Here is a 13,731-nt window from a genome sequence, read left to right on the forward strand (position 1 = left end):
TATTATTATTATTATTATAATTATTATTATTATTAATTTTTTTTAAAATTTTTTTTTTTAAAATAATAGTAATAAATATTAAAATTTAAAAAATAATTAATATTAACAATAAAAATAAAAATAAAAACAAAAAAAAAAAAAAATTTTAAAAAAATTTTAAAAAAATTAATGATAATAATAAAAATAAAAAGTATAAAAAATACTACCTCCTATTCAGCTGAATTGTCCCATTTTTTTTTGGCACTATTCACTTATCACTCTTAATTTGTATTTTACTCTTAATCTATAAGTTAAAACATAGTCATATGGGATCTTGTTTGATTTGTATCAATACAAGGATTATTAATATCAACTTTTTATAATTTTTAATTAAGCATAATTTGAGATATTAAGAGTTAAAATGTTGCCTCGGCAAGTGTGAAAAGTCAAATGGGACAGTTCAGCTGAATAGGAGGGAGTATAAAATAACAATAATAATAATAATAATAATAATAATAATAATAATAATAAATAATAATAAAATTAAAATTTAAAAAAAAAAATAAAATAAAAATAAAAACAAAAGGAAAAATAAAAAAATAATAATAATAAAAAATAATAATAAAAAATTTTTTTTAAAAATTTTAAAAAATTATTATTATTTTTATTTTTGTTTTTATTTTTATTATTATTATTATTATTATTATTTATTTTTTTTAAAGTTTTTTTTAAATAATAATAAAAATAAATTTTTTTTTAAAAAAATAATATTAATAATTAAAATAAAAATAAAAATAAAAATAAAAATAAAAATAAAAGTCAACGCCGAAAAGTTGACAAAAGTCACCGGAAACTGATTTAAGGTGTTTTTTTAAAAAAAAAAATTATAAAAGATGTTTATTTACAAAAAAGATTTTAAAAGGTGTTTCTTTGCAAATAATTCTTCTAAATACGATTATCGCCTATTCTTCCTTTTCCTTTCGTCCAACCTCTACCTATAATAAAAAAGCAACGGTTAAAAAACATTAGGCAATGTCGAATGAAACGCGCCGCATCATCTTTAAAATTCGATTCCTTAATCCTTATTGGAAACTAGAATAGTGTAGATTGAAGAATATCCACCATAAAATCTCTGAAAACGATTTGCTCTCATTTCTCCGCAGAAATATATAGAGCAATTGAGCAGTTAACAGTTACTTCATCCATATCAAGAACATTCTGTTTCTTGGGTTTCTCTTTCTGGTAATCATTCTTGGCAATTGATTTTCTAATGAAGATTTTCTGGTTCTTGTAAGTTTCTGTAAATTTTGTATTTTCGATTAATTGCCGAGTTGTGTGTTTTCTAATTTGCTCCGTTTTGTATATTTATGAAGAGTAATTTATGGTTTTGGAAGTTTTTTAGGGTTTCAATTTTCGCAATTACTTGGTTTCTATATTTGGTTAATTATGGGAACAACAAGAAATAAGAGAAGCATTTAAGTTGATCATTTGACAACCTCTGGCTTTATGATTCAAGGGAAAAGTTTGCTATTGGGTCTTGATTGATGAATGATTGAACTGTGTTCTTTGCAATTACTTGGTTTCTGTATTGGGTAAAAAAGGGAGTAACAATAAAGCTTTTATTTTTCGTTTAATCTTTAAATTTATGATTCAATGGCGAAGTTTGATTACTGAATTATTGTAGAACGTTTATTTATCTACCAAGAGTTCAGGTTTTTGGGAATTTAGTGTTGATCAGTCTATTGAAAGTTGAATTTATATAGAAGTATTACCCATTTATGTTCTTTTTTTGATCTCAAATGATAAATGGTGGACTTATGGAGATTCATTTTAGTAGTATGATGAAGAGAATTTTGAAAAAACTTTTAGGGATTCCAAAGAGAGTTATTATATGTATAGCCTTAACAACATTAGACATTTTTATTTGTATTGTAGGCATCTTACTAGTAATATATTTGAAGAAGGTTTGGATGATCAATGTCTAGGACTAAGATAGAGGTATTTGGGAGTGAAATGAAGAGACTGAGGTATCAATGAAGATGGGATTTAGTATGTTCTAGGAATATGTTTGTAGATGTAAATATAGATTCTAGTTTACAAATTGATATTGTTCATGATATGACAGGTTTGTACTTCAATCTCAGGTTGAGGAAGTTTTTCACCTTGTAGTTAGCTCATCCTTCTTTTCACGATGAGCTTCGAGTTACCTGATCACATCCCCTGGTTGACATTCCACAAAAACAAGGCAATGGAGCAAACATCAAAGGCTCCGGTTGTAGCTACGACATCCACTAAAAAAGGGCCTTCCTTTGACTTCAATTTCATTGGATGGTCACTTTTCCAGATCATCCCTTGGGCTGTCAATCTGAAAGATAAATTTCAGATGCCAACCACTATAAATAAAGGACTAACTAGACGAGCAAGATCTCGATCAAGTGACGTGTCAAATGCTTATCGAACCCCCACATTACGGTTCAGACCTTATGTGTCTAAGGTTCCTTGGCATACGGGTGTTCGTGCTTTTTTGTCTCAGTTCTTTCCAAGGTATGGTCATTACTGTGGACCTAATTGGTCGAGTGGAAAGGACGGAGGCTCTCTTGTCTGGGACAAACGCCCTATAGATTGGTTGGACTATTGCTGCTATTGTCATGATATGGGTTATGACACTCATGACCAGGCGAAGCTGTTGGAGGCGGATCTAGCTTTTCTCGAGTGCTTAGAGAAGACTCATGTACAAACCAAAGGGGATAAACATGTCGCTCATGTGTACAGGACAGTGTGCGTTCAAGGTAAATTTGTGTTTTTTCCCGAGGACTTCCCATATATGAATTGTTGTAGAGCTCATCGTGAAGCCTGTAAATAAGCTCGATTTTGGGCCAAAAGTTTCTGTTCAAGTCTGGATATATTGTGTCGCTCTGATTTGATCTCTGTGTTATCAAGTGGTTAATCATTAAACTGCATTTGTTGTCACAGGTCTAAGGAACATACTCATACCTTACAGAACACATCTCGTGAAGTTGGGAACCGGACAACCTGTTCTTCAGTTTGGATGGCTAGGCAACATTGGATGGAAAGGATGGAATTGGCGGGCAAATTAAATACGAAGATGGATCGATCATTCATTCACACCCTATCAAGTATATATTTTGATTACATTCTTCCGTCAAGTTCTGTGAATGAATGTTCAAGAGGATTCAGCCAGTCGCGAGTTGTGACTAGAGTATGATAGCTTTGTACATCTGAAAGGTGGATGTTGCATCATTCATCGAAACTAATCTACTTATGCATTCCCTGCACTGTAAGTATGTAAATATACTATCAGTAGTAAGTAGTATCCAATTACTAAGTTTTCATGTTCATGGGTTTTATTTGCATCATAGATTACATGGTTTTGTAAGGTCTTCATACTGTCTCACCATGAGACCGTCTCATTTGGAAGAGAGTATAATGCGGATCTTCTTTGAGGCTGGAAGGGGCCGACCCTGAATACTTTTGGGTCATTTTTAAAACCAAATTATCGTCTACATTTTACGAATCAAAGATGCGGTTCGGTTATTAAGAATGTACTTTTTAAACAAGAGGTTGGGAGTTCGCCAAGATCCGCCAATAAGGGAAATTCCCGAGTGCATACTGCATAGGATCATGATTGATTCCGATGACTACAAGCATCTTACATGCTTCTCATTGTTGCATATGCTCGTATGAAATTCCGATGACTAAATTATTGCAAGTTGATAACACGAATATGATAATAGTAGTAGATGAGAAAATTAGTGGAAAATAACGTGACAAATGAGAAAATATGAGAAATTTAGGGTACTAATCGGCTATTTATGATCAATCAATACTGAATTTCCCACTATTTTTCCTTTTCTTCTAAACATTAAAAAAATGGACAAACATAAAAGAAAAGAGTATACTGATGTTGAACAAATGGTTAGACTGAATCCATTGTCGACTTATATGGAAGTGGATTGAGAGTCATCTGCTAATCCAAATTCCAATCTTAACTATTTGAAGTTTGACTGGCATATGAAATTGTAGATATTTAGGTTCTTTTCCATCTACAAATGGCAATAATCTTGAATGGTTGAATCTCGCCCAAGTTTATAGACTTATATGAATTTTATGATATATTAAGATTACTTTTTTCGTTTTTTTTACTTGCACTCAAATACCTTTTTACACAATTCAAATCGTTGGTCAGATTGTGTATATCTAAATTATACACAAAAAATATAAAAATTAGTTTAAATGCAAATAAAAAAAGCGCAAGATCACATATATCATGCACAAATGCGAAATGAGCTAGAACAAGTATTAGATGGTACTTTGCTATGCAATTCAAATTGTCCAATCTATTTAGTGAGAAAAACACTATTTTCAACATTCATATCAACTTTGTAAATATAAAATGTTTTTAGTTTAACTTGCTTAAATTACTTAAATGTATTTTATTTTAAAGATGTTTACATATTTTTTTTATTAAAAAAGGTTGTTAGCATATATATTTTTTTAAGAATTTCATATGCATTTATTCAAAAAGTATTTTAACTTGTTTAAATTTTATTTTTGACAAAAACTGGATATATTCATTTATATTCAAATTAGAAAATTGTGTTTTAGAATTCAGAGTAATCTAAAATTATTTTCCAAATTTAAAATAAATTTAGATTTAAATCATTCAAAACAATTTATTCTATCATGATCTCCACCCCAAGTTCCCATTCTCAAGCCCCTAAAAGCTAAATTAATAATTACGTAAAAAATATTTACTCAAAATAACAATAATATCATGAACTTAATTTCAAAATATAAAATCCACTACATGAATTAATTTTAATTAATTTGCTCGGAAAATCGACATTAACAAAGATTATATTCTATAGTCTCCACATATGACATACCCCTGAAAAATTCATCTACACCTGCAACATAAAGATATACATAGTAGTACATATAAACATAGAAGCACAGAATTCATTTAAAAATACAGTCAAAAATATTAGGCGGTGGTGAGCCAGTATTATTCATAAGGAACTTTCTAAACTTGAAAAAAGGGTATATTTATCGTGAATAAATAAAAATATATATTAATATTATCCATTATATGGGCAATTAATGTGAGGTCATAGCCACTAGACTAGTATTTTAGGTTAGTTCTCTCGTTTAATTTGTTGTAATAGTATTAAAATTGATTTAAAGTAATAGCCTATAATGTAATGGTCTGGATTAAGTTAGCCGTGACCAATAGAGATATTGGAACTTATAGAGTTTGGAAATTAGAATGTAACTAGATACATACCCGTGCTACGCACAGAGACTGAAAAAAAGTTTTTGAGTTATTTTTATACTTGTATAATATTTGATTTAAAGACCATTTACATTAAAAATTCAAAAGAAGGTTATATATCAATCTTGTTTCTTCATTAGTAGTTTCTATAGATTATAGAAGTGAGATCTTATATTTATTTTTTTAATTACTATATTTACATAAATAAATTTTATTTTATTTTTTAATAAATTCAAATAAATTTGTTTTATAATAAAGCTAAATTTTGTTTATTTTTAAATAATTGAATGATGTTTTGAACTGTGTTTAAAAAAGTTAAAAATATTACAAATTTGGTCTCATTTTAAAGATCTTGAAAAAATATTACCGTTAGTATAATTTTTTTAAAAATATATTTATTTATAGGTGAAATTACTATTTATAATAAAACTACTTTTTAAAGAAAATAAGAATATGAAGTAGATAAGTAGCAATTAAGAATTTGCATGTTAGAGTAATTATGAAAATATAATTATTTTACAGCTTGTAAATAATTTTGTTATTTCAAGATATTATTCTCTTTATTTTCGAAATAATATTAGAAAATAAAATCGGTTTACAAATTTAGTCACGTTTTATTTTGCTATATCAAAAAGTTATTCTATTTTACCAAGGTAAATATTACAGAAATAATACTGATTACCAAAACTTCTTCTGCACACTTAATTGTACTATATTAGGAGATGAATTTCACTACAAATTCAGCTGCCACATCAGCATAAAAATGAGCGGAAAAATTTTCTTTTAGAGTCTGACACGTGTCAGTCTTCTTTCTTCATTAGTAGTTTTTATAGATTATAGATAAAATGAATTTGATACTTCATTATTTATCAAGAATAAATAAAGGTATAAAATTTACCAAGAATAAATAAAATATATAGCATTTTACTTTATACTTCATTATTACTCATAACTCAAGAATAATTAAAGGGATAAAATTTACAAAAAATAAATAAAAGATATAATAAAACAAAAAATATATCAAATAGAGATGGTTCATTTAAGAATAAGTGCAAAATAAATACTTGTATAAATTCAATTTTCAAATCTTAACTAATAAATAATAATCCTCGTCCTTCGCCTACCATATATATACTCTTATTATTTAATATAAAACGGAATAAATAAAAAAAAGTTGCAATCTTCTGTCTCTGTAGCCCTCAGCCTCCGAGTATTTTCCCCCAAAATCTCCCTTTCTTTCACTCTCTCTCTCTCTCTCTCTCTCTCTCTAACTTTGACCCACCAACACAATTTCTCTCTACTTCACCACTCTTTTTCCTCCTCAAGGGGTAAGTAATTATACGACTCTATCTTCTTTCATTTGTTGTTTTTAATTTTGATTTGTGAAATTTTTCGATGGGTTTAATCAAGATTTTGATTTTGATGTTGTTTGATTTGTTTGATATAAAATATTTTTGATTTTTTTTTTGACATTGTAAGTTTTGTTTTCTCAATTTTGATTCAATTTATCTTTGTTATGTTGTGTTCGTGGGTACCCATTTACCTAATTTGTACTATTTCCCAAAAATTATGTCTTTTCGATTTTATTTTCTGGGGTGGGGGATTTTTGTTTTGGGATTGAATCCTTTTTTGGGTTTAATTAATTATTTTGTGGGTTTTTGTCGTTTTATGAGGTTATCGAAAGATTCAATTGAATTTTCTATGAATTCATAATAGATTGATTCATATCATGTTTATTTGTGTTTTGTGTTTCGCGTTATATGCTTGTAGAAAGTAGTATTATTATCAATTTAGACTTGTCAAGGTTGGAACTTAGTTCTTGATTTTGGGTTTAAATTACAATTTAGGGCAGTGATATGAAGGTGAACTTCTGATTGTGAAATTGTGGCATGGTTTGATTTGGGTTTTTAAGTTCTTATAGGGTTTAGTATTGTCGATGTTCTTGATTTTTTTGGATTCCAATTGATATTGATGATCTATTAACCCAGTTGCTTTTTGTTTGTCTCGTTGCAAAGTGGTGATTCTGAATTTGAAATGGTGATCCCTATTTAAGGCTTTGAATTTTGTTAATACTAGTATACTCTTGAGATAGTTTGTGAACCTGAATTACAGGGTCATATAATTTACTAATTTCCTCGCGAATTGAAAAAAAGCAAATTATGGTATAGTTTAGCCTATATCTAGGCCATTCCAAGCGAACTGCAAATTCAAAAAGCAAATTAGCTGATAAATTATCTTACACTGAGCTGTAAATTTGTGTTATGTCGCTGTTGGTTTGTGGGATAATTACTCTTACTCTAGCATGCTTCCAATCTAGATTTTGGACATTAGCATAAAGTTATGCTGAATTCAACTGTTAATAGGGACCTTTTTTGTGTTAATTCAGTAGGCTTTGCATAGTAGTTTTCATTTGTTTTTATGCAGTCGTTCCGTGCGCGGTACATTAGCTATCTTGATACCCACTTACCATAAAATGATTCGTTACGTATTTGCCTTGTTTTTGACATTTACCAAAAATCAATGCCAGGTTTAATGTTGACTTGTTGATTGAAGACCAGATAGTCATATTTGATGATTGTTCAGATGGAGAAGACACCTAATTCAACATCTAAAGAGCGCGCTGAACAACTTTTGAAGAAGGTAGTTTGTTTTATCCTTCATGTTATATTATAGTAGTATTAAAGGTTGTATATCATAGTTTCTGTGTTCCGCTAAATGCTGTCTTCTTTTATTGATCTCTTGATACTTTTGTAATTTGAGATCAAGTTCAAATCATATTTGTTTGAAAATATTGTTATAGTTTCTTTGTGGACTAAAGCAACCAATTTTCTGTAGAACATTGAATTGGAAAAGAAGCGTCAAAAATCACTCCAGGCAAAGATTCCATCTGATTTTAATACTTGGCTTCAAATACGCGAGAACTATGAGGCAATAATCCTTGAAGATTATGCTTTTTCTGAAAAAAATAACATTGAATATTCTCTATGGCAACTTCATTACAAACGTATTGAGGAATTTAGAGCACTCTTCAATGCTGCTCAAGCTTCTGGACGATCATCTGCTGCGGCCAACAGTGGAAGAGCTCCTCTACAACCAGATAGAATAACAAAAATTCGTGTTCAGTTTAAGGCCTTTCTGTCAGAGGCTACTGGTTTTTATCATGATCTAATTCTTAAAATTAAGGCGAAGTATGGTCTTCCTTTGGGGCATTTTAATGAAGATTCAGATAATGAGGCAGTTATGGGAACTGATTCTGCAAAATCATCTGATGTAAAGAAAGCATTAGTATCCTGTCATCGTTGCCTCATATATCTTGGTGACCTTGCACGTTACAAAGGCTCGTATGGGGAGGGTGAATCTAGAGCTCGTGAGTTTTCTGCTGCCTCAAGCTACTATTTGCAAGCTGCATCTCTTTGGCCATCTAATGGGAATCCACATCACCAGGTTTCTCATCTTTTTTAACTTCTTAGCTGTTTGGGTTTTATCTTTTTTTTTTTTATTATTATTATTGGAATAGAATTGCGCTTGAAAAGGATTGTGTTTGGTGTGATTTTATGATTTACGCTCGAGTAATTTGAAATCACCTGTTTTTGTTAGCTTGCAATATTGTCTACGTACTCAAACGATGAGCTGGTGGCTGTGTACCGGTATTTTAGAAGTTTGGCTGCTGAGGTCCCGTTTCCAACTGCTAAAGATAATTTGGTTATTGCATTTGAAAAGGTATGAGTTGTGCATTTATAGAAATTCTTTGCATTGATTGTAGATTTTACATAAGGTATCTATTGCATGAGTTCCTTTGATTAATTACTTGTCAAGATTTGCAACACTTTTGAAGTTGCTATTTACTTGCAAGTTGCCGCACTTTTCTTCTTTTTTCTTTAATTTTTTTCTATCTCGCTTTTTTTTTAATCCACCATAAAAAGCCCACCTTCATTGGGACTAAAAAAATAGAGGAGATAAGTTTTAGGATAAATGAGCTCGGGTTATGGCCAATATTAAGGACATTCATATAAGGTTTGCCTATTTCATTTATTTGCTAGTTATGTATGTTAAGTTTGTATAAGATCAATAGGTTTTTATAGATATGCTTTTTATTCGGAATTTGGAATTTAAACATTAGTCCAATAGAAGGGAGCAGGCAAAAAAGAACAAACCCACAGTGCTTTGGTTTGAGTTTTTGGTAGTTGCTACAGGTTTGTGCCACAAGGATGTATCTTTAAATTCATAGATCAGTTGTCTCCACGTTCTATATATAATGCTATCATTACTTCATAGGATTTTATGCCACATTTGGATTGCCTTTGTAAGTGTCTTAGTCTAGTTTTTGAAAAGCTGCTGATGCTTGACGGACAAGTTTTGATTTACTCTAGCTATGTCAAAACTAAGTAATCAATCCTAAGCATTGGTCTGAGATTTATATTTTTTTGAAAGAAACTATAGTCCTTGTTGGCATGATTGAACAATTCCAAGTTTTGACTTTTTATTCTTTTTTGCATTGTTTTGATATTATTACAGAATCGGCAAAGCTATACTCAGCTGATTGAGACAAAAAAGAGTCTGGGTGATGGAGAAGTTAGTAAGACAGAGAAATACAAAGAATTCTGTACTCAATATGTCCGGCTACATGGCATTTTATTTACTCGGACTAGGTACTGAGCCTCTGCTTGCATTTAAGGTCCCACGAGATGTCATTTAACCATCCTGATTTATTTTTCTCTTTTTTTCCAGCCTCGAAACATTTGGTGTCGTTCTTTCTTCAGTCAAGGGAGCTTTTCATGAACTTCTATCTTCTGGACCGGAGGAGTCATTAAATTTTGGAAGAGACAGTATGGAAAATGGACTCGTCATTTTGAGGCTTGTAGTTATTCTCATATTTACCGTTTATAATGCAAGTAAGAAGAATGATGATCAATCGTATGCTGAAATCTTACAGCATAATCTTGTCTGTGAGAATGCTAAGACTGTTACGTATGAGCTTATGAGTCTTGTTGCCGAGAGATCCGCACAACTCTCTGATCCTGCCTCTAGCTTCCTTCTACCCGGTATTCTTGTATTTCTTGAGTGGCTTGCCTGTTCTCCAGATTTCACATCATGTACGACCAATGAGAAAAAATGTAATGTTGCTAAATCTTCTTTTTGGAAGCATTGCTCAAGTTTGTTCAATAGGCTCCTCTCGAGTCGTCTGGTTGCAGTTGATGATGATGGGGAGGAAAGTTGCTTTACTAACATGAGCAGATATGTTGAAGGGAACAATGAAAGTCGACTTGCTTTATCGGAGGATTTTGAGTTGAGGGGCTTTTTGCCCCTTATTCCTGCACAGAGTATTCTGGATTTTTCAAGGAAGCAGTCTATTACTGCTGGTGGCAGCACCAAGGAAAAACGAACCCGAGTCAAAAGAATTATTGCTGCCGGCAGAGCCTTGGTTTGTATAGCGATGGTTGATCACAAATCTGTATCTTTTAATCCGAAGGTGAAGCAATTTGTCATTGGAGTTCAACCACAAGTTTCTGACAATAGCATGCCAAGCTCATATGTGGGGCCAGCTGAGCCACATTCCAGTGGACAAGAGGTTATGCTTTCATCTGTTAATTCTGCAACAATGAGGGAAAATGTTAAGCTGTTACTTGAAGGAGATGATGACGATGAAGAGATCGTTTTCAAGCCAGCACTAGTTGACAAACAGATAGATGCTCATGCCGTAGAACAATCATGGAACTTTCCTGAGGATTTGAAGAAGGGTAGGAGTACCCCACCCGTAACCAGGATGCCTTATGAACAGGTCACATCTGAGCGTGTTCAGTCATCTAACATCATTGCTCCCGAGCGTCCTTCAGTGAGGGATTTACCAAATTCATCATGGCTTGTTGAACAGAAAGCTTTAGTTGCAAATGGCATGAAGAAATTGAGGTTTGTGGAAAATGGCCACGACGTGAAGTCTGAAATAAAAGGAAGTGTGGGCGTGTCTGATGCTGCTTCATTTTTGCCTCCCCAATCATCTGTTAGTTCAATTAATGTTGCCACATTGTCGGACTACCGGAGAACACCAGAAGCTATGCTTTCGTCAAAGATGGATTTTGTTGCATTTCCTGATGCCCCTACTGAAAATTTTGCTGAAAAGCCGCCAGCTCTTGTTTCAGTAGCATCTAAAGGTCAAATGGGCCGCCTTGTTAGGCATCTTGGACCTCCGCCTGGTTTTAGTCCTGTTCCTCCAAAACACGTTTTCATGCCAATGTCTAGCATGGCTGGAACGAATGGCTCTTTAATGATCGATGATTACAACTGGCTGGATGGTCACATGCAATCCTTAGCAAGCAGTGTAGGGTCAAATCATGCTAGTAATAATGCGTCACTCGGAAATTCTCAGTTTAGTAATATGAATAGCTCGAATGGAAATGCTGGCTTTCCATTCCCTGGGATGCAAGCTTCTTCCGTTCAGTTTCAAGGGGGGAATTTCAAAAGCTATTCCGAGAACCCGTCTTTCCGCAATCTTAACCCAAACCATGGACACAAGTTGCTTGAGCAACAGCATCTTATGAATGGAATTCATCAGTTTACTCCTCAGCCGGAGCAATACCAAGGACAATCCACCTGGAACGGCCAATATCGTGTTTGAGTTCGCTATGACTGTTGTGGTCGTATGGATAATGAGTGTCAATGCTTCATACAGTGGATCTTATGTTACTGTCTAAATCTCGAGTTCATTTCTAGGTGATGGTTCATCGGCATTGATCCAAAATTCATGTCTTGATTGTCCTTTACTTTTGGAGGCCCGGAGATTCAAACTGGTGAATGTCCTGCATAATTTTGCCATTTACACTCCCCATCTTTGTTCTGCTATCTGTGTGGATTCGTATACCAAGTGGTGGGGTGTGTAAGGTGTCCAACTAGGAGTTGCTGCCAAATCTGTGAGTAACTTGCTTTAGAACTACCATACTATTTTTTTACTTTCTTACGTTGTTTTATTTTTGATTGTTCATCTGCTGACTTAAAAAGTAAACCTAAATAGTAGACATGGTTATTGCTCTGCTTTCTCTTTTACATTGGACTTGTTTGTTCAGTACTCTTGATTGCTGTATATATAATTTTTGCTCTTCGTCGCTAATCCAGACCTACATTAGCCTATTGACCATTTTCGAAGAAACACCCTGCCTTTGAGCGTTTTTTTTTTTCAGTGCAGGAACTTAATTGAGATTTCCTTTCTTTGTAGAGTCCCCCTCCCCCCCCCCCCCCTTTTTAAAGGAATTCTTCCACAAAACCCCCCAATCTAGTCAGGGTGATTGCAAGAAATGCTTTTAATATACTTTACTGTTTCCAAACACGCACAACTAACATAGGGGCGAGTATAGGGTGGGTTGAACATTCATTGTGTGCTGAACCAATACGCCCTTCATTCTTGTTTGTTATATGTTATACAATTCAATATTAAAAGGGTTTTTAATTAAATTAACCCGGGCCATGGCCTAGGCAGGCCCGGGCTTAGATTTCCCCTTGCTACTAAGTACTAACTTAACCGCACTTTGTTGCTAATAATCAATCTTATATCATCTGTTTATTGGAGGATGTTGCATTTCATGGTTTTAACCTTAATTGATCTTAAATATTGTGCTATGCAGATTATGCGGATTCTTCTGGTAGATGTGGAACGCGTGATATGGCTTATCGCCGAGTTAATGAATTATGTTGCCGCCTAGTTGACTTTGCTATCTTGGTAGGTTGAGTCAGTTGGTGGTTAACAAATTGCATTGAAAAAACAGCTCTATTGGGTCAGATCGACAGTCGTCTGATGGTGATGTTAATCTTAGTGTCTTTAAGGTGGTCAGACAGCAGCTGTTACCGAAATATTGCTGAAACTAGTGTTCTCTCCCCCCGAAGTTTCTTGGATATTCTTGAGGCTTTATCTGGGAGTCGCGATGCTTATGCGAATATATGAAACTAAAATACGTAATACGTTATACGTTATAGCCTCTTATCAAAAGGGCTCCTAAATAATCATCAGGAGAAATGGTGACCTTTGTTTAAGTTGAATTGTGTGGCTGCGTTTGTGTTATTTGAACCTATTTATTGTTTTTAGTTTGAAGCAAGAACTATGTACTTGAAAACCTTCCTATTTCGCCAAGTTATTTTAAGATTTTTACGAGACAATTTTAGTTGTTTAATATTTTACGCTGATTTTGGGTTTGTTATGTTTGTTACGCGTTTTGCGCATTCCTCATGCCTTATAATCTTGGCTTGGCAACTACAGTTTATTTTTACATTTCATGTCGATCATTGATGTTAGATTACGCCCATGAAACATGAATACATACTTGTATTTTTTGTGTTACTTCTTTCGTTCATTTTCAAATGTTTCATTTAATACTGTTTATAATTATTGCTATTAAGTATTGAATTAGTGTGTTGGTAAACATGCAAAAGCAAATTAAATGAAAGGAATTAATATTCTATTTTAAACGAATCTA

The 13,731-nt window shown here is 32.6% G+C and overlaps 2 protein-coding genes across 6 annotated transcripts; both read left to right on the forward strand.

Moving 5' to 3' along the window:
* Window positions 1-963: 963 nt before the first annotated feature.
* LOC130797088 (uncharacterized) lies at window positions 964-3,338 on the forward strand. 4 transcript variants are annotated; one of them, XM_057659578.1, is made up of 3 exons: window positions 964-1,269; window positions 2,105-2,768; window positions 2,953-3,338. In XM_057659578.1, exons 2-3 carry the CDS (start codon window positions 2,171-2,173, stop codon window positions 3,075-3,077), a joined length of 723 nt encoding a protein of 240 aa, XP_057515561.1. In that variant the 5' UTR covers window positions 964-1,269; window positions 2,105-2,170; the 3' UTR covers window positions 3,078-3,338. The 4 variants fall into 4 exon arrangements, with proteins under 4 accessions (XP_057515561.1, XP_057515562.1, XP_057515563.1 ...); XM_057659579.1 differs by having other exon boundaries at window positions 2,124-2,768; XM_057659580.1 differs by having other exon boundaries at window positions 964-1,221.
* A 3,103-nt stretch (window positions 3,339-6,441) lies between these two features.
* On the forward strand, window positions 6,442-13,414 carry LOC130796705 (nonsense-mediated mRNA decay factor SMG7). 2 transcript variants are annotated; one of them, XM_057659071.1, is made up of 7 exons: window positions 6,442-6,600; window positions 7,800-7,912; window positions 8,108-8,716; window positions 8,870-8,992; window positions 9,788-9,921; window positions 10,001-12,177; window positions 12,886-13,414. In XM_057659071.1, exons 2-6 carry the CDS (start codon window positions 7,844-7,846, stop codon window positions 11,883-11,885), a joined length of 2,820 nt encoding a protein of 939 aa, XP_057515054.1. In that variant the 5' UTR covers window positions 6,442-6,600; window positions 7,800-7,843; the 3' UTR covers window positions 11,886-12,177; window positions 12,886-13,414. The 2 variants fall into 2 exon arrangements, with proteins under 2 accessions (XP_057515054.1, XP_057515055.1); XM_057659072.1 differs by lacking the exon at window positions 6,442-6,600 and adding an exon at window positions 6,634-6,746.
* The last annotated feature ends 317 nt before the right edge of the window (window positions 13,415-13,731 follow it).

Source organism: Amaranthus tricolor, chromosome 12 (assembly GCF_026212465.1).
Source record: "Amaranthus tricolor cultivar Red isolate AtriRed21 chromosome 12, ASM2621246v1, whole genome shotgun sequence".
Classification (NCBI taxonomy): domain Eukaryota; kingdom Viridiplantae; phylum Streptophyta; class Magnoliopsida; order Caryophyllales; family Amaranthaceae; genus Amaranthus; species Amaranthus tricolor.

Excerpts from the sequence above, each read along its gene's own strand:
- LOC130796705 (XM_057659071.1), top strand. The coding sequence starts at position 7,844 with ATGATTGTTCAGATGGAGAAGACACCTAATTCAACATCTAAAGAGCGC. Across the intron at positions 7,913-8,107 it reads CTGAACAACTTTTGAAGAAG|AACATTGAATTGGAAAAGAA; the intron begins GTAGTTTGTTTT and ends AATTTTCTGTAG. Across the intron at positions 8,717-8,869 it reads ATGGGAATCCACATCACCAG|CTTGCAATATTGTCTACGTA; the intron begins GTTTCTCATCTT and ends TGTTTTTGTTAG.
- LOC130797088 (XM_057659578.1), top strand. The coding sequence starts at position 2,171 with ATGAGCTTCGAGTTACCTGATCACATCCCCTGGTTGACATTCCACAAA. Across the intron at positions 2,769-2,952 it reads CAGGACAGTGTGCGTTCAAG|GTCTAAGGAACATACTCATA; the intron begins GTAAATTTGTGT and ends TTGTTGTCACAG.